At 39.4% G+C, this 19819-nt stretch overlaps 2 protein-coding genes across 3 annotated transcripts in view; both read left to right on the top strand.

Moving 5' to 3' along the window:
- Positions 1–864: 864 nt before the first annotated feature.
- Positions 865–5977, top strand: LOC122884806 (F-actin-capping protein subunit alpha-1). Its single transcript, XM_044215202.1, has 10 exons — positions 865–1005; positions 2603–2666; positions 2770–2821; positions 2925–2988; positions 3096–3302; positions 3393–3472; positions 3630–3708; positions 3799–3870; positions 4106–4168; positions 4716–5977. Exons 1-10 carry the CDS (start codon positions 970–972, stop codon positions 4854–4856), a joined length of 858 nt encoding a protein of 285 aa, XP_044071137.1. The 5' UTR covers positions 865–969; the 3' UTR covers positions 4857–5977.
- Positions 5978–9274: 3297 nt separating this feature from the next.
- Positions 9275–19819, top strand: part of mov10a (Mov10 RISC complex RNA helicase a) — a 13074-nt gene continuing 2529 nt past the window's right edge. Inside the window, exons 1-18 of one of the 2 annotated variants that reach the window (XM_044215073.1) lie at positions 9275–9894; positions 9982–10087; positions 10219–10406; positions 12418–12659; positions 12765–13011; positions 13758–13898; positions 14005–14167; positions 14348–14499; positions 14609–14779; positions 15397–15544; positions 16748–16909; positions 17450–17553; positions 17698–17795; positions 18085–18183; positions 18384–18492; positions 18608–18725; positions 19449–19640; positions 19726–19797. In XM_044215073.1, coding sequence (XP_044071008.1) covers positions 9776–9894; positions 9982–10087; positions 10219–10406; positions 12418–12659; positions 12765–13011; positions 13758–13898; positions 14005–14167; positions 14348–14499; positions 14609–14779; positions 15397–15544; positions 16748–16909; positions 17450–17553; positions 17698–17795; positions 18085–18183; positions 18384–18492; positions 18608–18725; positions 19449–19640; positions 19726–19797 — 2631 coding nt within the window. In that variant the 5' untranslated portion in view covers positions 9275–9775. The remainder of the gene's footprint in view (positions 9895–9981; positions 10088–10218; positions 10407–12417; positions 12660–12764; positions 13012–13757; positions 13899–14004; positions 14168–14347; positions 14500–14608; positions 14780–15396; positions 15545–16747; positions 16910–17449; positions 17554–17697; positions 17796–18084; positions 18184–18383; positions 18493–18607; positions 18726–19448; positions 19641–19725; positions 19798–19819) is intronic. The other variant, XM_044215064.1, reaches the window with a different exon arrangement.

Below are 19819 nucleotides of genomic sequence, written 5' to 3'. Positions count from 1 at the left end.
CTAACAGGATCACGGGGGAAGATGACAATCTCTTGAGCTGCCGTAAACACAGGCAAGTCATTTCCCTTTAACGGTCACACAAGTTACACTTTTCTATCCCACCAAAAAGATAGGCCTAATGAAAGCGTGGAAAACACGTGCGTGTGTTTTCAACAAATGCAAAGTTTTATTATCCAGTAATGCCACAAGGTGATGCTGTCTGTTATTTTGTTTCTGGGCTGATGCCGCGTTCAGGTAACGTCGGAGCTATCGTAATTACGATGTTTCATTTTGTAAATAGCGTTCATATCGACATCCAAGTCTTAGGCTATTTACGACTACGAAAATCCCCAATTTCTAAAAGTCCACACATATTCATAGCAAAACATAAGTGCAATAAACCAAACAAACATGGATGCCTCATGTCAGCCAGACTCGTCTTTCAAGGCAATCAAACCAAAGTTCATGGATATAGATATACCTATTATCAATGAGCGACCATCCCTAACTTTAATCTACAACTGTCTTGAGTTGAATTTAACACTCGCAAGTCGTAAACATGAACATTTCCCCCATCTTTACTGTCCATCCCATACTAATTGAACGCGTAAGGGTTGCCAGGTTGGCATATTGTCAGCTACAATTTGTACGCGAAAGTAATATAAATATATGATATTCCCTGAGTTTCATTTGGGAAAAAATACATTATGTTATGTGCATGTCATTTTAAAAATATATCAGAGAATACATTATTTTTAAAAAAAACTTTTTGAGACTATTTTTTTTCGTTGTTCAGCATTCGAACATGTCTTTATCTAAGTCGTTTCTATCGCTTTATCAAACGTATTTATTGTATATTCAGGACAACATGGAAAGTGAGCTCACCCAACATAGCACAGGTTTCCTGGTTGGACTTGTGTTTGTGCTGGGAGGAGTCACACATACCTGGCAACACCAGCAGTCGCTTTGTTAACACTTCGTTGAGCCAAGATGGCAGACTTCGAAGAGCTCAGCGATGAAGAGAAGGTATTACCTTATAAATTCATCCTGTATTACCGTATTACTCTTAACGTTTGTTTTGAAAAATAGCAGTACTCTATGAAATCCTTGCAGTGCAGCATGAATTGCCAAGCGGGTCGTATTAGGCGTCTGCTGGCGGACAGTCTGACAGTCCTGAGTTGTACCTTGCATGTTGTTCCTGTGCACAAATACATTATGTAAGTTAGCCAACTTATGTGAGTCCGGACCTCTTTGATTAAAAATAACATATGCGTACGGCTGAGCTTGATGTCTGATTTTAGCATGACTATGAATAACTGTAAATGATTAGGTAATGCTAAATGGAAGGAAGTCGAGCTACTTCCTGCATTTACAGTAAGGATAATGACAGTGCATCGGCAGTGTAACGCCACCCACACCCAGTTTACTGTAGCTTAAGGTTGCCTAAACTGGTCTTGATAACATCATAAGTTGAAGTTAATCATACGTGTTACTCGAGTTGGCAGGTATTTTGTATTTAGCTTGAATGCCTTTTTACACTTATTCATAGGGCAGCTGCAGTCTTCCTGCAGTGTTACTGAGGCTTGCAGTGACTGGTGTTGCTCCGCATGCTGCTACATGTTGTAAAATAATGCTTAGCATTCCTAAAGCTGATGGTGTGGCCAGAAGCTTACACCTCCCGGCATTACTACAGTGAAGACAGTGTAATGAGAGGATTGGCATTTCCCATTTGAACTTTTATTAGATATCTACTTCAGATTGTATCTTTATCAGATATAAGCTCAAACTGTTGGTGGAGAATCAGAGTCTGAGCCTGGGAGAGCTTTCTGGGCTCTGAATGGAGTGACTATTCAGGAGCACAGTTAAACTGGGTTACTCATTGTTATGCCCCTCTGCCCTTTCAGCTGCATAGCCCATTTGTAGGTCACTGCCAGCTGCAGCCTGGAGGCTAAATAACCCAGTCTGCCTGACAGACGACATCACTGCCACAGCCACACTATAACGTGGCAGTGACATTAGGATGTAGCTCTGGTTAAAGCTGCGAAGTATACAAATGGGGGATGAAAAGAGAAATAGGGTTTATTGCAACTTCTCTATTGACAGCAAACTTCCATGTTACTATGTGTGGCCTGATTGTGTATAACTTGCCAATACCCAGCAGTCCTTACTGAGTATCACCATATGAGAGCTGTAGTACCTTCTGCAACTTCTTCACTCTGTGGCTTTGACACCACATGCTTACACTTGCATACTGGCTGCTAAGAAAAGCCCTTGGGCGACATACCCTGCCTGCCTTCTAAGGAGTGGCCAAAACAGCGCTAACAAGCCTGCAGCCAAGAAAGTTAGCAGACTGCTCTCTGCGTCACTCTAGTGGCTATTTGCAGGATTTTCCACTTCTCACAGACATCACCTGCTATATCTGAAAAGAGAATAAATTTGCCAGATTTTCCAAAAAAAACATGCAACAGATTTGGCTAGTGATTAAGGAGACTGTTGTTATTCTGCTCTACCAGAGTTTCTTTAAGCAAGAAGGGAACCAAACCCATACGTTACACACTGTATTTAGTGATAATGTGATGCCTTGTACAAGTTTTATGACAAGATATTTGATTTTTTTTTCTAGGTCCGTATTGCAGCCAATTTTGTGATGCACGCTCCTCCAGGAGAGTTCAATGAAGTCTTCAATGGTGAGCCTCATTTGTGACTGACATCTTTAGGACTACCTTCATTTTAATGTCTATGTATGAAACAATTTGTTAATGCTTTTCTTATGTTAATTCTTCTTTTCAGATGTGCGAATACTTCTCAACAATGATAATCTTCTCAGGGAGGGCGCGGCTCAGTAAGTTTCATTCTTTTCTTCTTTTTTTTTAATCTAGTAAAATAATGATGTTCTGAATGTACATGCAACTTGTGGTTGTATTCTTTTTTTTTTTTTAATACAGTGCCTTTGCCCAGTACAACATGGATCAGTTCACTCTTGCCAAAATTGATGGATATGAAAATCAGGCAAGGTTTTTTTTTTTATTATTCCTCAGATCATTTGTTTTTCTCATTGTACCCACTAAAATGTCATCATTATTCTATGTTATTAAGACAATGCCTTTCCCTTGTAGGTCCTGATAACGGAGCACGGAGACCTGGGTAATGGCCGCTTCTTTGACCCTCACAACAAGATCTCCTTTAAGTTTGACCACCTGAGAAAGGAAGCCAGCGACCCCCAGCCCCATGAGGGCGAGGCAGCCCTCAGGTCATGGAGAGAAGCCTGTGATTCTGCCCTTAGGGCCTACGTCAAGGAGCACTACCCTAGTGGAGTTTGCACAGTAAGATCGCTCTCCAAGTCTGCAACGTAGCCGCCATGTTCAGCATTACATACAATGAATCACCCACTCATCCTGTTTTATGTGCTTCAGGTTTATGGGAAAACAATTGATGGCCAGCAGACCATTATCGCTTGTATCGAGAGTCATCAATTTGAGCCTAAAAACTTCTGGTAAGTTGATGGAGGATAGTGATCTCATTTCAAATTTCCTAATCAAATTCACTCAGGTCAATTATGTTGGTGCAGCTTAGAGGCAGTGATGGGTTATTGCGTTAGGTGTGTTTGGGATCGGTTTTCAAGTGTATTCCTCTACATCTTCTGTTTCCAGGAACGGTCGCTGCCGGTCCGAATGGAAGTTCTGTGTCTCACAATCTACAGCACAGGTGGTTGGAGTCATGAAAATACAGGTATGTTGAGTAATTAACTGGTGTAGTATGAGCTTAGCTTTGAAGTTAGTTTTGTTTCACTGTTGTCTTTATTTTGTCTGTTTATCCCAGGTACATTATTATGAGGATGGAAATGTGCAGCTGGTCAGCCATAAAGATGTACAGGAAGCACTGACTGTGTCTGTAAGTATTTCAACTTATTAATAGTTTTTATATTTTAAACTCTGGACTGTTATACAAGAAAGCTGAAGATTCCTGTTTACCCATGGTCTGTGTTTGAATTTTCAAACAAAACTAAATGGCGTTGATAATCCAGAAGAAAGTAGAAAATAATTGAATGGACATATTGGAATATTTCATATTTATGTTGATGTTTATTTAATTAGTTTAATTAACCCACAAATGTATGTTCTGACAGAATGAGAGCCAGACTGCAAAGGAGCTTGTGAAAATTATTGAGGATGCAGAGAATGAATACCAGGTATGTGGGAGTGAGGAATAACAACAGTTAAAAGTCTTTATTATTACCACAAATTCATATAAGCCAGATCCAGAATGCTGCTTATACATTTTCAAACAATACCGCGAACGTCCAAAAATAAAGACAAATCAATTTGATTCTGATTCTGAATCATTGTCAAAATGAGACCTATATGTCTACGATAAAACTCATAAATCACTGACAAAACATGTCCTGAGAAATCACAATGAATAGTAATTAAATAATTGCCTTCTTTTCCAGGTTTTTGAGACAAGGTTAGCAAACTTAAACACATCAGAATTTATCAGCTATTACAATTTTTGAGAATCTGTACACCAGAATATCAAATCATTTCATGGAAAATTGACACACTTAAATTATAGTACGTGCAATACAAAAGAAGATTTTACTCAATTTCCTCTTCTACCACAGCTCATTTTCAGTTTTCCTTCAGAAAATGTCCAATTAACTGTCACTGACAGTCACATGGAACAACTTGTTTATAACTTGAAAGCAGGACTGACTTCTTATGTTTGTTGTTTTCCAGGTGGCCATTAGTGAGAACTATCAGACCATGTCGGACACGACGTTCAAGGCCTTACGCAGACAGCTCCCTGTCACCCGCACCAAGATTGACTGGAACAAGATTCTCAGCTACAAGATTGGCAAGGAGATGCAGAATGCTTAGACGACAGAGGCTGTCGGGGTCACGACAACAACAAATTAGAGAGATGCTGACGCTCGCGCAAACATGTGACGCAACATAACATACTGTATGTCCCTCTAAAAGAGACATATGTTTGGGTTTTATCCAGAGAATGAGAGCTTCCATTATGCACTACGAGGGGATGCCTTCATTTTAAAATGACATTGAGTGATGTAATTGTCGCTCATTTGCAAACATTTTTTTTAACAAATAATACCCATAGTGACACTGTGAAAGCTTACCTCTGCTATTTGAATTTTCACACATGTTAAAGGGACAGTTCACCCCAAAATCAAAAATACATATTTTTCCTCTTACCTATATTGCTATTTATCTATCTACATTTTTTTGTTGTGAGTTGCCGAGTTTTGGACATATCGGCCGTAGAGATGTCTGCCTTCTCTTGAATATAATGGAACTAAATGGCACTCAGCTCGTGGTGCTCAAAGCACCCAAAAAATACATTTGAAAAACTCAACAGCAGTGTCTCTTTCCAGAAATCATGATCCGGTTACTCAAGATGATCCACAGATTTGTTGTGAGCAGTTTCATGTAGGAACTATCGGTAGAAAGAAAATAGCTCCTACATGAAACTGAAACATCTATATATGTAGATGGATAAATCGCACGACAGGTAAGAGGGAAAATGTGTATTTTTTTTGATTTTGGGGTGAACTGTCCCTTTAAACACACACCGTTTCGGATCCCTGAGTGCTTCAAATGGACACACATCCTCTCAAAACCCTTGACTTTCATGTAGCAACTAATTTCCACTCTATATGACATAACTGATATTCTTTAAGAGCTTCCAATACCTCTATAGTTTTTTATTAACAGAGGGCAAATACTGTATGCAATTTGATATGTTAACTGACTGGAGAGAGACTTGACAGCACCAAAATATACAGTTTCCATTTTGGTCTGAATATCCCTTTTGTTCATATTTCTGTGACATTGTCGGTGATATTCCCTCTATACCCCCCTGGACTGACACAGTATTGGTGTTCTTCTGCCAGCTGTTTGCCTTTAGCTTTTGCTATATTTTTTATACAAACTGTAAGTACATTTATTATTCATGAAATAAAAATAATGTCTTCAAGCAATGGTGACCATTTGTGTTTTACATCATGTTTGGAGGTTGTTGGGGGTTTTTTTTAAGGTTTTTTTTGAGATCCTGGGCACCAGATGTTTTCTTTTGGCATCTGGGAATTTGAGGGGTTATTAGCCTTTACACTCTAACACATTCTCTGATTTTATTTCGACTAAATTTGACTTGTTTTTAGGCAAAAAGTAAAATTAATTGAAATCAAAGGATTTAATATTCTCCACTAGAATTACATACCTTGCACCAGAACATAATGTAGTGAGATGCAATTTGCAAAATATATATTTAAAGTTGTAGATGAATCAATAAAGTGTAAATATTTGTGAATTTAATAGAAAATCTTATTGAGTTTGGTTGGTGGCTAATCAGAAGGTTCTTAGGCGGGTGGGGTTGTGCTAGGGGAACAATGACCTCAGTATTTTTAAAAGTCCTGGCTACATCTCTGGTTGCATGAATATTCTTGAAGTGTCATGTCTGGTGGTGGCATTATCAAAATATGTAAATTCAGCTGTTCAGCTGTGTCATGTTGTAGACGTATATAGACAATCAAGTTCAATAATGATTCAGGTTGTGTTGCAAGTGAAAGCACCGGCCTGCTTGTACTGCACCTACATTCCTGTGGAAGGGTGCCCATTGTATGAAGAAGCTCTCTGCCTCTCCCGTGCAATGGCACTCCTAATTGTGTATACACTCTGCCGCACACCTGTGACCTTCCCCTTCCTTGTATTCCTAATGCATGAATTAGCGCACTCTTTGATCGCAAGTAATGTGTTTCCTGATTAATACATATAGTTTTGTAACATAGCCTTTATTTTTTATATGTTTTAGAATGTATTATAGATTATAATAAGTGTCTACAGTTGATGGACATAAATGAGAGTTGAGAGAAGAAAATGTGCAGAAAACTGCTGTGAGCTTTGATGTGTTTTACCAAAGGTCGGAGGGTGCTCAATTGTTGCAGAGTTATGTGCTCCTTTTTAATCAAAGAAACAATTAATTTATGATCCAGAAACAACACACGAAAGTTTGTATTTTGTTGAACAGAGCCTGGGAAGTTCTGTGATAAACTCTTCCTGTCTAATTAAGAAACAGAAAAGACGCTCTTCCCAGGAGTCATATCTCTCTGCTCAGATCCTCTGTTTTAGTTTCTCAAAAACAACCTTATCCTTATCCAATTAATTCAAGGACAGTTGAGGTAGTCATGTTTTCGTGTCTTCAATCTGAAGTTTCCTTGTGTAATGGAACTCTCACATGAGTTAAAGCGTAATGGCACAATAATTCATAACCAGTCAAAGACTGTCAATGATTTCCGTGTTCTGATTATGGACCAATAGGGAACATCCTAACAACCTGCCAGGAGGAGCATGTTTTGAAAATATAAGTGAATGCACAACTGAGCCTGTTCAGTTGCTTCATGAATCAACTCGGTTTTACGTGTACTTTGTTTTGATATTACAGTAAAAACTATACTGCACTGGACTCTATTCGAGTGTTTATTGAAGAAGAATTAAACTGTGTGAGAGGACCGGAAGACATCTGGCCCAGCTGAAGGTTTTTTTCACCCACATTCATAGACCAAACTTCATTGAGGTTTGCTGTATCATTCAGTATGTCACTGAACACTGTGCATTTGGTATATCACATCTATCTTGGCTACACATTGCATGTTTCACGTCCATAACTGAGTATGTAAACAAATAATATAATTCTGCTGTTTCTATGTGCACAGTGGACTTTGTATGTCAGGATTTAACTAGTACATGTTGTGAACTTACGATTATGATTTTAATTAGAGCTGAAACGATTAGTCGCTTAATCGATAAGTCAACTCACAGAAAATTAAACAGCAACTATTTTGATAATTGATTACTTGTTCAAGTAATTTTTGAAGCAAAAATACCAAATATTTGATGGTTCCAGCCTCTCCAGTGTGAGGACTGACTGCTTTTTCATGTTTCATAGCAAACTGAATATCTTTGGGTTTTGGACTGTTGGTTGGACAAATAAAAATTAGTCACCCTCTAGGAAATTGTGATGGGTATTTTTGACTATTTTCTGTTGTCTATAGACCAAATGATTAGTTGAGAAAATTATCTGCAGATGATAAAATAATTTAAATAACTTAGCTACAGCCCTAATTTTGATTATCAGTGTCAGTGGTGGAATGTAACAAAGTACATTTACTCAAGTACAAATTCGAGGTACTTGTACTTTACTTGAGTATTATTTTTTTATGCAACTTTATATTTCTACTCTACTATATCTCAGAGGCAAATATTATACTTTTTACTCCACTACAGCTTTAGTTACTTTTCAGATTACAGTTTTTCATCCTGTCCAGTCAACACCATGTATCTTCAAATTTGGTGATTTTGAATTAGAATTTTTTTCTGATAAACTGAAGGATTAAGTTCCTTTATGGGTTGAGAATATTCTCCTAGACTTAAGCTAAATAAACAATAAAAAAAAACTTGAATTAGCTGGAAAATGCATCGCCAAAAACCTGAAAACAGGTTATGTGGTTCTCACAGGACATCAACGCTACAAACATGATGATCTTATAGAATATCATGCATTTCTGTAGATTAAACTATCCAACAGTATATGAAGTATTTAAAATTAGCGCAACCTTAAAGATCTACAGCAGTAAAATGCAACATACACTAATACACCAGTAATGTTAATCCAAAAACATCACATAGACTCATAAAACAATTACAGGGACCATTTTTCTGCAGGAGTACTTTTACTTTTGATACTTTAGGTACATTTTGCTGATAATACATACTTTTACTTAAGTAAGGTTTTAAATTGTATTTATATTTTCACAGTGTGTTACTGATACTTTCACTTTTACAGTTATGGATCTGAATAATTCTTCCACCACTGTTCAATGAAATCAAAAATGCCACATTTTCTCTGGTTCCAAAAATCTTTGGGTTTTGGACTGTTGTTGGTCGGACAAAAATAACAACTTGAAGAACTCACTTTGGGCTAATCAATTTAAAAAAAAAAGAAGCAAGTGATTAATTGATTGTGAAAATGATCATAGTGTCAAAATGTGTAACATATCACGGTATTTATCCTTTGGCATCGGAATCCCAAGCTTACCAGTTGTCAATAGCCTATTATCTATTAAAGCTATAATGAATCGTTTAATGCAGCTAAGTGTATTAGAAAATATTATAATGAATTTTAAATAGACCGAAGCACTGACCCATTTTACACGGCTTCACACAGCTCTGCTGGTGATTATGTAACTTAGTAATTACAGTTTAGGGAGTGTCAACAATAACATGTCTGAGGGTGCCTGTGTACTCTCATGTAAGACGGGTTGGGAAATTTAAACGTCGGCGCTTTGTAAGGTATAAAGACAGAAGACTTCGCACTAAAGTTGTTCGTTTGGACTACGTATTTTGTTCTGTCGCCGACGTGTTTTCGCTGCCCTTGTATAACAGTTGCAGACGCTCCCTTCCTGAAACCCGTTAGAGCGCGTTCATCAGGTCGAATTTTGCGCTTAACTGCGCGAAATAGTAGATTTATATATCATTTAATCAGTATTGTAACCTAAAAAAACGAATGAGAAATCGATCCGCGCGTAAAAGCTTGACTTCCACACAAGAAGCGAATTTGCGCAAAAGTCGCTCATTATACGTAACATGTGGAAAAGTCTTTACTGTCAGAGCGCATTCACACCATGATTCACACTCATTAATAATTCAGGAAATTGAGGGTAGTTAGTCTGCCGATGGACTTCCTCATTTGAGTCAGTAGCAGCTACCCGTGAGACGTCAACATGTCGCTTAAAGACTCGCTTGAATCCGGACTGGACTTCATTGAATTTCTGGGAGACAGAATATCAATCACCAGCAAGAGGGAACTACGTGACATCTACAACTCTGAATTTAAGGGCAGGTAGGCTGCAAAAACAAGCGTGTGTCACATACAGTTGTTATATTGGGCTGTGTATATCACTTCCTGTCTGTATATTTATGTTCACAGACAAGGAATAAAAGACCCTAGGTTCTCCAGTGTTCTCTACGCCCTTCTGAAATTCAGCAAAGCCCAAATAAGACAGGGGGAAATCTTCATAAATGTCAAACCTCAGGTAAGATGAGCTGTCATTTCTTTAATGCTGTCTGCTGTAAGGGAACAAGACTGGACGTGTTTTGCTGCAAGTGGAAGAAAATTCAGAAACAAAATGAGGAAGTATCATATTATTTTTAATCCCTGCTGTAGGTTCGAGTGTACTGTGATCAGTGGAGGAGGCCTCGGGCCCCTCATCCGCCACACAGTCCCAGCTCTGGTCCTCAGAAGACAGCTGAGACACCTGCAACCTCCAATGTCCGCTCTACCCCTGTGATCCCTGTGCTGACCCCCAAGAAAAAGCTGGCTACGGAAATTCTTCACAAGTTAAAGGTCAACAGGTAGGTTTGTGTTCTGTATAATGCTGTAATTTGTTTCACTGACAGGTGGGTCAAAAGTCAATTTTTATTGTCAACTGTGAACTGTGGGGGTGTCAAATGACAGAGGGGTGAAGAGTCCAGGAGAGGTTCTCACTGTGTCTGTGTGAGTTTCCTCAGGTGCCAAATACATGCAGGCTAAACTGCCCAGAGTGAACGTGGGAGTGAGTGGTTGTCTGTTTAAAAGTGACAGTCCTGTGATAGCGTTAGCTCTGGTTCTTGAACCGATTCTGTTCAAGATTCTTGGAACCTTGGTGCTATTACACCACTTTTGAGCGGAACCGTTATAATCAAGGATGTGTCAACATGTGCACAAGTGTGTTTGCAAGGAAAACCTGCTATTTTTTGGTTCCAGCTGGGAACCAACTTTTCGGATTCCGAACCAATTTATATTTGGTCTAAATGCTCCGAACGGTTCAAAATTAGGTGCACGAACCAGAATGGAGCCGGTTCCATGCTGGTGGAAAAGGCCTAAATGTGACGTCTTCTCCAAATTTCCTGTTTTGTCTGACCAACAGTCCAAAACCCAAAGATAATCAGTTTACTATCTTGTACGACAAGAAAAGGCACCAAATTCTCACATTTGAGAAGCTGGAAACATCAGATGTTTGGCATTTTTGCTTAAAAATGACTCACACGATTAATAGATTATCAAAATAGTTGCTGATTAATTTTCTGTCAATTGACTAATCGATTAATTGACTAATAGTTGCATCTCTAGTGTAGATAATGGATGGATGTTTATGATAAGTGTCCTCTATGGAGGGGAACAAAACCCTAATGAGGCTTTCTGCAGTCTTCACTATCCACTGTAGAGTCTTGCTGTCTGAGCTGGTATTTCCATACCAGATGGTGATGAAGCCAGTGCTGAAACTGTCTGGTACCCTTTTAGAGGATGGGAGGTGAGAGGTCAGCTTTATCTCTACAGGAAATGGAGACGCTGCTGGATTTTTATTTTTTTTATGTGGCAAGGAAGGTGAGGGTCCAGGTGAGGTAATCTGTGATGTGTCTTGACTGTCTCCACAGTAGAGCCATTGGTGCATAACAGACCTTTTTTCACCTTTTGACGTGTCAAAGCAGGAAAAGCACTGTTGTAATGATTAACATTAATGAAGGCTGCATTCCGTTTCAGTGAGCCAGGTTCCAGGGTTCTGGTATTGTACATGCTGGTTCACTGGAGGGACACTTAAGGGAACAGAGAAGAACAGAGATGTTTGTAGTTCTATCTGTGCTTTTCCTGCTGTGACAAGACAAAAATGGCTGCTGTGAAAAAGGTCTATTAAGAGTGGTCCCTGCAGGTCGTCCTTAGGGCCAAAAGATAATTCCTGTCACCAATAGTCTCAATAAACAATGTTTCCTAAAAGCCATCATTAATGTCATCAAAGTTCAGCGTTGGCTTAAAGCTAGGCCAAATAGGGGTGCCATACCTCTACTGTTGGCTATCAAATAGAGGCTTAAAAAAAGCTAAGCAGAATATCGTATAATGTATACAGAATTAAATAAAACGGCCACATAGAAAAATTAGATTTTGAAGACACGGCTAGACAGTCTAGAGTCTCCCCTTGTTTGATGTCCCTCTAGACTGTCTAATGTCAAATAAATGCTAAATTTCCATTCAAATAACTGAAATAAACATTTCATTGAGTATCTTCAAATTTCAAAATTTTCTTAGTGAAAAAGATATATTATTGAGTAGAGAATTTAATTTGGATTTCACTATTTCTCTTCAAGGGTTTTAATTAATTCTGCAACTTTCCCAGTTCGATTCTGAGAAAGCTGTTGTAATATGTTTGTTGTTGTATGTGTCTAACAGGTGGGACAAGGGGGGCATTGAGATCACTTCAGACAACTAAAACTCCTCCTCTCTGTTTCCACTGACAAAAAACACACCGAAGAGGTTATTAATGCTCACAGCTCCTCCCGTGTCTTGTTCTTTCTGTACTCTTGTACAGTTAAGTCTTTGTCTCTCTCACAGGAAAGAGTTGACAGCTGACAAGGGGGGCATTGAGATCACTTCAGACCCCGGGGCGAGCGGTGGAAAGGTTCAGTTCACTGTGGATCGTCTGAAGGAGCTGTTCATCCTCAAGTTCCACATTGTAAACAAGGGTGCAAACTGTGTCCACTTCACCTACTACACTGCCCTGCACAAGATACGCTGTTTCATTCTGGAGGATGAGAGGAGAGTGACCAGAGCCTGTCCGCTGTTCCTCTGTCCTGGTGAGACAACTAACACTCGTCCTCTCTGTTTCCACTGACAAAAAACACACAGAAGAGGTTATTAATGCTCATAGCTCCACCCGTGTCTTCTTCTTTCTTTCACAGGAGAAAGCTATGAAGTTGTGGTTCGGTACGTGCTGAACCACTATGGATACTTCCCTGCCACAATGTACTTTGAGTTCTGCCCGGATCTGCCGGGATCTGTGCCCTTTTGCATTGTGAGGGAGATGGAAGCAGCAGCCAGGACCCCGCTGGCTGTGGAGCTGGGGCCCGTGGCTCCTTACAAACCATTTCAGATGGTCACATACAAGCCTGTCGACACCGTGATAGTGGAGGGAGTACCTCCTGAGAGGCAAGTTATTAAAAACTGATTGTAAACCAGTCCAAGAGTCTCACAGTAGAAATGCACTTTTTTGCCTGGTTATTAAAGGGGAACTACAGCATATGTGAAAAAAAGTATTTTGTAGCTCCAGTGGGAGTTTGTGAAGTCTAATAAATGCAGCATTGGTTGGGTCTGAAGACTACAAGTTTGAAAATGAAAAAATCTGGAGGTGTGGAGTTAGAAAGAAGTGAGCTTACCAGACCTCTGTAGCCCGCTCCTCAGCTCTGCTTGAGGCTAACGGCTCAATATTACGTTAGCTGCTACTAGCATAAAACACCCAAATCTCTAACTGAACTGTCGGTGGTCGCGGTGCATTGTGGGTAATGCAGGCATCCGATTTAAAAAAAAAAAAAAGAAAAAAGGAAGAATGCGTGGAATAAAAAAAGACAATATATCTGGTTCTGCTGCACCGATTTTAATACTTTTTTAACTGTCCATTATGGGTCCAACAATGTCACAGGAGTGCAATTCTAAATCAGTGGATTGCAGCACACTGTCTTACTATCTCCAAATAGAATGAGTACAGATCTCTTCCCCAGCAGCAGGGAATCCATTATTACAGATTTCAGTACAAATATTTGATTTGGGAGCTGGTTAAAGCCATTTTCTTCACTTGTAATTGAAATTGATCACCAAATGGACCCAGAGTGGTTACTGAAATTGTGTTTTATTCATCTGATTACAAAGATGTGTTTGTGTTTTGTTCTTCTCTGCAGTTCTGTTGTCCAGAATCTAAAGTTGACAGTGAAATTAGGAGACTACAAGTACTCTCACTACCTAAAGGAACTGGCTAAACAAGGGATGGAGGACTCTGAGTATCTCTCCCCAGCTGCCAGGCAGAAACTCCCATCACTGAGGTAAGAGAACGACCTAATTATTTACAACTAACCATGCCTTGTAGTTAAGTATTTTCTGGGTTTAACTCACTCATCATCAGTGTTTGTGTGTGTACTGTATGTCCAGAGGTCTCCTCAACTCTCCGTTAAAGATGAAGAACTACTCTCAGCGTTTTCACCTCCTGCTATACCTGGAAGAGATACAGATGGAGGTGGACATCAGGAAGTATGACCTCCACAATCAAATCATGACTCAAGACCAAAGCAACAGAAAACTGCTCACACTCAGAGTAAGGAATCCTCACAGTGTACTGTTTTAAACAGCAGTAATGAAAAGTCGATGTCTTGTCTAGAACAGGTGTTACTTTGATCTAAATGATGCTGTCTTGACTGTAAGCTCAGTGATATGTGTTGGGAAAGGAATAAAAACGCATAGCAGAAAGAAGGCCAACATTGATATTCTCCAACAGGTTCCTGGTGTTGCTGAGAATCGGCCATCTGTGCTACGAGGAGACTGTCTGAGGGTGTCCCAATCTGAAGACACGGTCCAGCCGATCACTGTGTACACCGGATATGTTCACAGAGTAGAGCTGGACAGCGTAAAGCTGGGCTTCTCAAAGAGGTAAGAGCTGGACTAAGGATACCTGTCTGCTTGAAGTCCAATTTATGTCTCAGATGGTGAATAAAAATCCTAACTCACACCTTCCTTACACTTTCCACCCCTGTTTCAGGTTGTTGCAGATTTTTCTCAGCAATATGAAGTTTGACGTAGAGTTTACTATCAACCGGTTCCCGTTGAAGCTGCAGCATAGGGCGGTGGATTTGGCAGCAAAACATCAGCTCGAAGAGGTGCTGTTCCCATCTGGTGCAGCAGTGGATAATCTCCCCATGCCTAAACTCAGGTACGGTGCCTGTACACATACAGAATATGTATACAGCACCAAAAACACTCATAGATGTAGTATCATCTACAAATACACAAACCTAACCACCTTAAAGTACTGTATCTCACGTACTACATGTAGTACAGAGAAGCTTAAACTCTCTGGCTTGGTGATAAGAGCGTATGAACTCCTAATGATAGTGTGTATGTGTGTGCTCAGCAGCCTTTGCCTCAGTTTTCTCTGGGCACTCATCCACAATATCGTACAAACAGGAGGAGGTGTTGTTCTTTGGTTTAATGCCATAAACTTGCCTCAAGTGGATATGATAAAACATGGCGGATTATGTTGGTTGAGGGCTTGCATGCAAAACCTTGTTTCCTAGAACTCATACCAGACAAAGTTCACTGTTATCTGCTTACACTTGATTGTAACAAACTTGTATCCCCTTACCATTGGTTACTCAACTACAGGGGCACAAGATACAAATGACGTTTTCATCTAAACATTTAGAATGTTTTGCTTTATTTAGCTGATCAGTTTCACCCCTATTGTTAGGCTCTGCTCCACATTTTTTAACTTTAAAGTGTTTCACCAATGTGCAAGGTGTAAAAATCCATTCTCACGTAACTCTCCAGGATGTTCAACCGTCAGCTAGAAAACAACCCGCAGCAACATGCTGCAGTACAGCGCATTGTAGCCGGATCATCAAAGCCTGCTCCCCATCTTGTGTTTGGGCCTCCTGGAACTGGAAAGACAATCACTCTGGTTGAGGCTATGAATCAGGTATTAAGTTTTCAAGATGTGCTGTTATTAGTCTGTAGTTAGACCCTGAAAACCAATTCACTTAATCTGCCTCTTACTATATGCACTGGGGTCCTATATGAACTAGAGCTGCAATGATTATTCGATTAATTGATTAGTCAGTTGACAGAAAATGAATAAGAAACGATTTTGATAATCAATTAATCATTTAATTTTTTTACAATCAAATGCTTAAAATTCTGTGATTTTAGCTTCTTCAGTGTGAGGATTTACCACTTTTTTGTGGCCTTACATCATAGTAAATTGAATATTTTTAGGTTTTTGTACTGTTTCTCGGACATTGAATGATGTCACCTGGGGCTCTAGGATATTGCAGCTGCCATTTTTACTGTTTCTGATGTTTTATAGACCAAACAATTAGTCGAGAAAATAATCGACAGATTAATCGATAATGAAAATGATCTTTAGTTGCAGTCTTAACATGAACACACTATTATCTGCCAGAGTTCAGAGAGTTCTGTGTTTTGTCTGTGCTCTTCTTACTGGGCTGAATGAGTCTTGTTGGAAAAAAGGTGATGTCATGTTATTTCCACCTGCCAGTCAGATTTGAACAACATAGGAATCAGAATTAGAAGTCTGTTGACAGTTGTTGGGTTGTTTGGTTGCCACAGAGACGGCACTGGGTGTCAAATCTGATGAAACCACATCCGCACAATCCTGAAATAGCAGATCTGATTGTTAAAGTCTCATTAATTTATTTAGTCATGAATATGTAATGTGAAAGAGAGAAACTGTAAAATCAAGTTTTCAGGTGCTTTAACATCTTTTCTTTCTCATATTTAAAATCTGTGGGTGTTGAAGGGGGAACTGCTCATCAATAAAAAAAAAGAGGCTGCCACAAAAAGGATACTTAATTTTCCATAAAGCTTAGGCTAAATTTAGTAAATGTATTCTGTAAGATGATATTTCCTTCCATAAAACTGGATGTGTAGACTGATGAACTGTTAAAACATCTCAAGTAAATAATTGGCTGTAATGGGCCAATAAAATGAACCCATAGACTATGACTAGTTCTTCAAATTCAGCTCATAATTGGTCTGAATTCAGTAATGCACCAATTAGTTTTTTTTGATGCATGATTTTATTGTTGCTTCCAAGACACACAAATCACAAATTTAATTATTTTTTTGTCAATAATGAATTTTTCTTTGCTTACATTGACAGGTCAGCAGGGCAGACCCGTCAGCCCACATCCTCGCCTGTGCACCTTCAAACAGTGCATGTGACCTTCTCTGTGAGAGACTGATGGTACACATGGATCCTCATCAGGTGTACCGTGTGTACGCCAGCAGCCGAGACCCAAGAACTGTCCCCACGCACCTTCTGGTGAGCATCAGCTGGCAGTTTTACATCCACAGGATAATCTGGGTACTGGCCATAAACCAGCTGAAGTCTTAGTGGTGCTGTATCAGTACACTTATGGCTACAAATGATCTAATTAACAAAATGTGTAACCAGACGTATGTAGGACCCATAACATTTTGAGTTTCAAAATAAAAACCGAAACTGAAAAATGTTTACATGTCACAGTACTTCCGCATTTTTTAAAGATTATTATCATTATTTTGGTATTTCTGCTTTATTTGATAGTGATAGTAGAGAGAGACAGGAAAGGCAGGGGAGAGAGAGGGGATGACATGCAGCCACCATCACGATTCATGATGTTTGTCGATCCAGTGTAGTAAAAGTGTTGCCTGTTTCCAAAACTCTTTGGGAGCAAATGTGTGGATCATAAATAAAAAATAGACAGAAGACACTATGAGATAGATGGATACCTCACATTCAAATGCTTTGATTTGAACTCAAAGATAGATTTGGATTAACTATATTTTTCTTACATGTTGTCTTATGTTTTGGCTCTTCCAGAAATACTGTAACTGGGACCAGGGACAAGATGGTTTTGTGTGTCCAGCTAAAGGAATTCTGATGAAATACACAATCGTAGTTACAACTATGGTCACAGCTGGCAGGTTGGTTGCTTGCTTATACAGTAACTACTCAGTATTTGGCACTATTTGACTCTTTGGCGTCATTCTTTAGTGTTCCACAGCATGAGCCATGTTGCACTTGCATATTACAATCATAAAATTTCTGCTATGTGTTTCTGTTTTTAGACTGGTGTCCGGAGGAATCCCAGTCGGACATTTTACCCATGTCTTTTTGGATGAAGGAGGCCAGGCAGTGGAGCCAGAGTGCGTCATTGCTATTGCAGGTAAACGCTGAATATCTGAATTATCAGTATATGACAGTAAGTCTTTTGTTTTGGTGAAACCTTGATGAAAGAATCTGCAAAGTCTTGCATCCTGTTCCCTTTTTAAAAGAGGCTTACTTTAAAGATGCATACAAACTACAGAGTACATAGATCGGATCTGTGGGTCTAACTTTGATCTCTTTGGTTCCATGATTAAAGGTCGAAATGTACAAGAGTGTAAGAGCTACATCAGTGGTGAAACTGATGCATCTTGTTACTGATTGGTTGGATGTTTCACTTTGATTCACAGGTCTGCTCAGTGCAGAGACGGGTCAGTTGGTGCTCGCAGGAGATCCCAAGCAGCTGGGACCGATCCTTCGCTCCCCATTTGCACTGCAGTATGGACTCGGTGAGACGAGGGGGGGGATTACATTATTGTGTCTTGATGTATTTTATTGCACACTATGATTAGTAGTTATTGCAGGGTGTACCACTTTTAGTTTTTACTGATAAAATAACTTAAACTGTTGCTTCTGCTCTCATTGTGTCTCAACTTAACCACATGATTGAGGGAAATGCATCTAATGCTGTGACAATGATGTTCTTCAGGGCTTTCTCTGCTTGAGAGACTGATGAGACATAACGCTTTATATCAGAAAAGTACAGACTCCGGACACTTTGACACCCGCTTTGTCACCAAACTGCTGCGAAACTACAGGTGCGTCTTTCAGTTTTCACATCCATTTTACTTGTTATAGTTATTTGTTTAGAATGCGACTCTGCGTTTTGATTGAAGCTCCTCAGCTTTCTTGCTTTTTCCTTTCTTCACTCAGGTCTCATGTTGCCATTCTGAAAATCCCCAATGAGCTGTTCTATGAAAATGAACTGCAGGTGTTTGCTGACCAGTGGGATCGTGAGGCTTATTGCAACTGGGAATACCTTCCCAAAAAGGTGTGGCTGCAATGAAGTTTTGTTTTTTAATTTCTCAAAACTTCTGAAATGATCTCAATACCGATATGATCCTGATACACAGCAAACCATTCTGATGGCTGTATGTTAGACCAACTACAGTTTATGTTTATATCCCTTAAGGGAAACTCCATCAATTTTCCATGTCAGAGTTACTTTACTAGTCACAGAGAATACAAAAGATGCTCTTGAGTTGCTTTATGGGAAGTGTAGGATCAAGAGGTTTTAAAGCTTGACCCATACGAGGGACCATTTCTGGCTTGTGTCTCTCAAAAGACCCCCAACTTTATGGAAGTGCAATACTAAATTGCATTGTGTCCATTTAATTTATAATTAGCGTCATAAGGCATCAACACCCTTATTATCTAAATAAACTGAACACAGCCTTAGATTGTCACAGAAAATAAGACAAAAATCACTACAACAAATTAGATCTTATTATGGGAAAAAATCTCATTAGGAAACAAACAAAAATGAAATTATAGAAAAAATCATAACTCTCATTAGGATAAAATGGAAAAGCCCTGGGAGGGTTATTTAGAGAGGAATGCTTCTTTAGGACAGTCGAGCGTGAGACAAAAGTGAGCAGAGATTAAACAACAAAAATAAAACATAGTGTAAATAAAATACACAAATCACCAAATAGCATGTAAACCACAGGGTAAGGTGGGTAACTGACAACTGCTCACTCTCACATCACTACAGGGTTTCCCAGTGATCTTCCACGGGGTGATGGGAAAAGACGAGAGAGAGGCCAACAGTCCTTCTTTTTTCAATGTGTCTGAGATTGAAGTTCTGGTCGACTACCTCACCAAGCTGATGGAAACACAAGGAAAGAAGGGTCTCCCCAAACTCTCTGCAAAAGACATTGGCATAATCGCCCCCTACAGGAAACAAGTGAGTCTGCATGGTGGTCATTTGTGTTTTTAGAGACGTAGGTAAACAGTTTTAACTAGTCATCGGCAACATGCTTACTTTTCAGGTTGAGAAAATCCGAAAGGCACTGAAGTCTGTCTCAGGTCTGAGTCGATGGAGTGATCTCACAGAACTCAAGGTTAGTAAAGCTGCTGTAAATA

Source organism: Siniperca chuatsi, linkage group LG2 (genome assembly GCF_020085105.1).
Source record: "Siniperca chuatsi isolate FFG_IHB_CAS linkage group LG2, ASM2008510v1, whole genome shotgun sequence".
Taxonomy (NCBI): Eukaryota; Metazoa; Chordata; class Actinopteri; order Centrarchiformes; family Sinipercidae; genus Siniperca; species Siniperca chuatsi.
Note: the sequence above shows the minus strand (reverse complement) of the source record. Positions and strands in the feature narration are given on the sequence as shown.

Bases quoted from the DNA above. Each gene is read 5' to 3' on its own strand.
- LOC122884806 (XM_044215202.1), top strand. From the start codon at position 970: ATGGCAGACTTCGAAGAGCTCAGCGATGAAGAGAAG. The intron at 3,871-4,105 runs GTAAGTATTTCA...ATGTTCTGACAG, and splicing joins AGGAAGCACTGACTGTGTCT to AATGAGAGCCAGACTGCAAA. The intron at 4,169-4,715 runs GTATGTGGGAGT...GTTGTTTTCCAG, and splicing joins ATGCAGAGAATGAATACCAG to GTGGCCATTAGTGAGAACTA.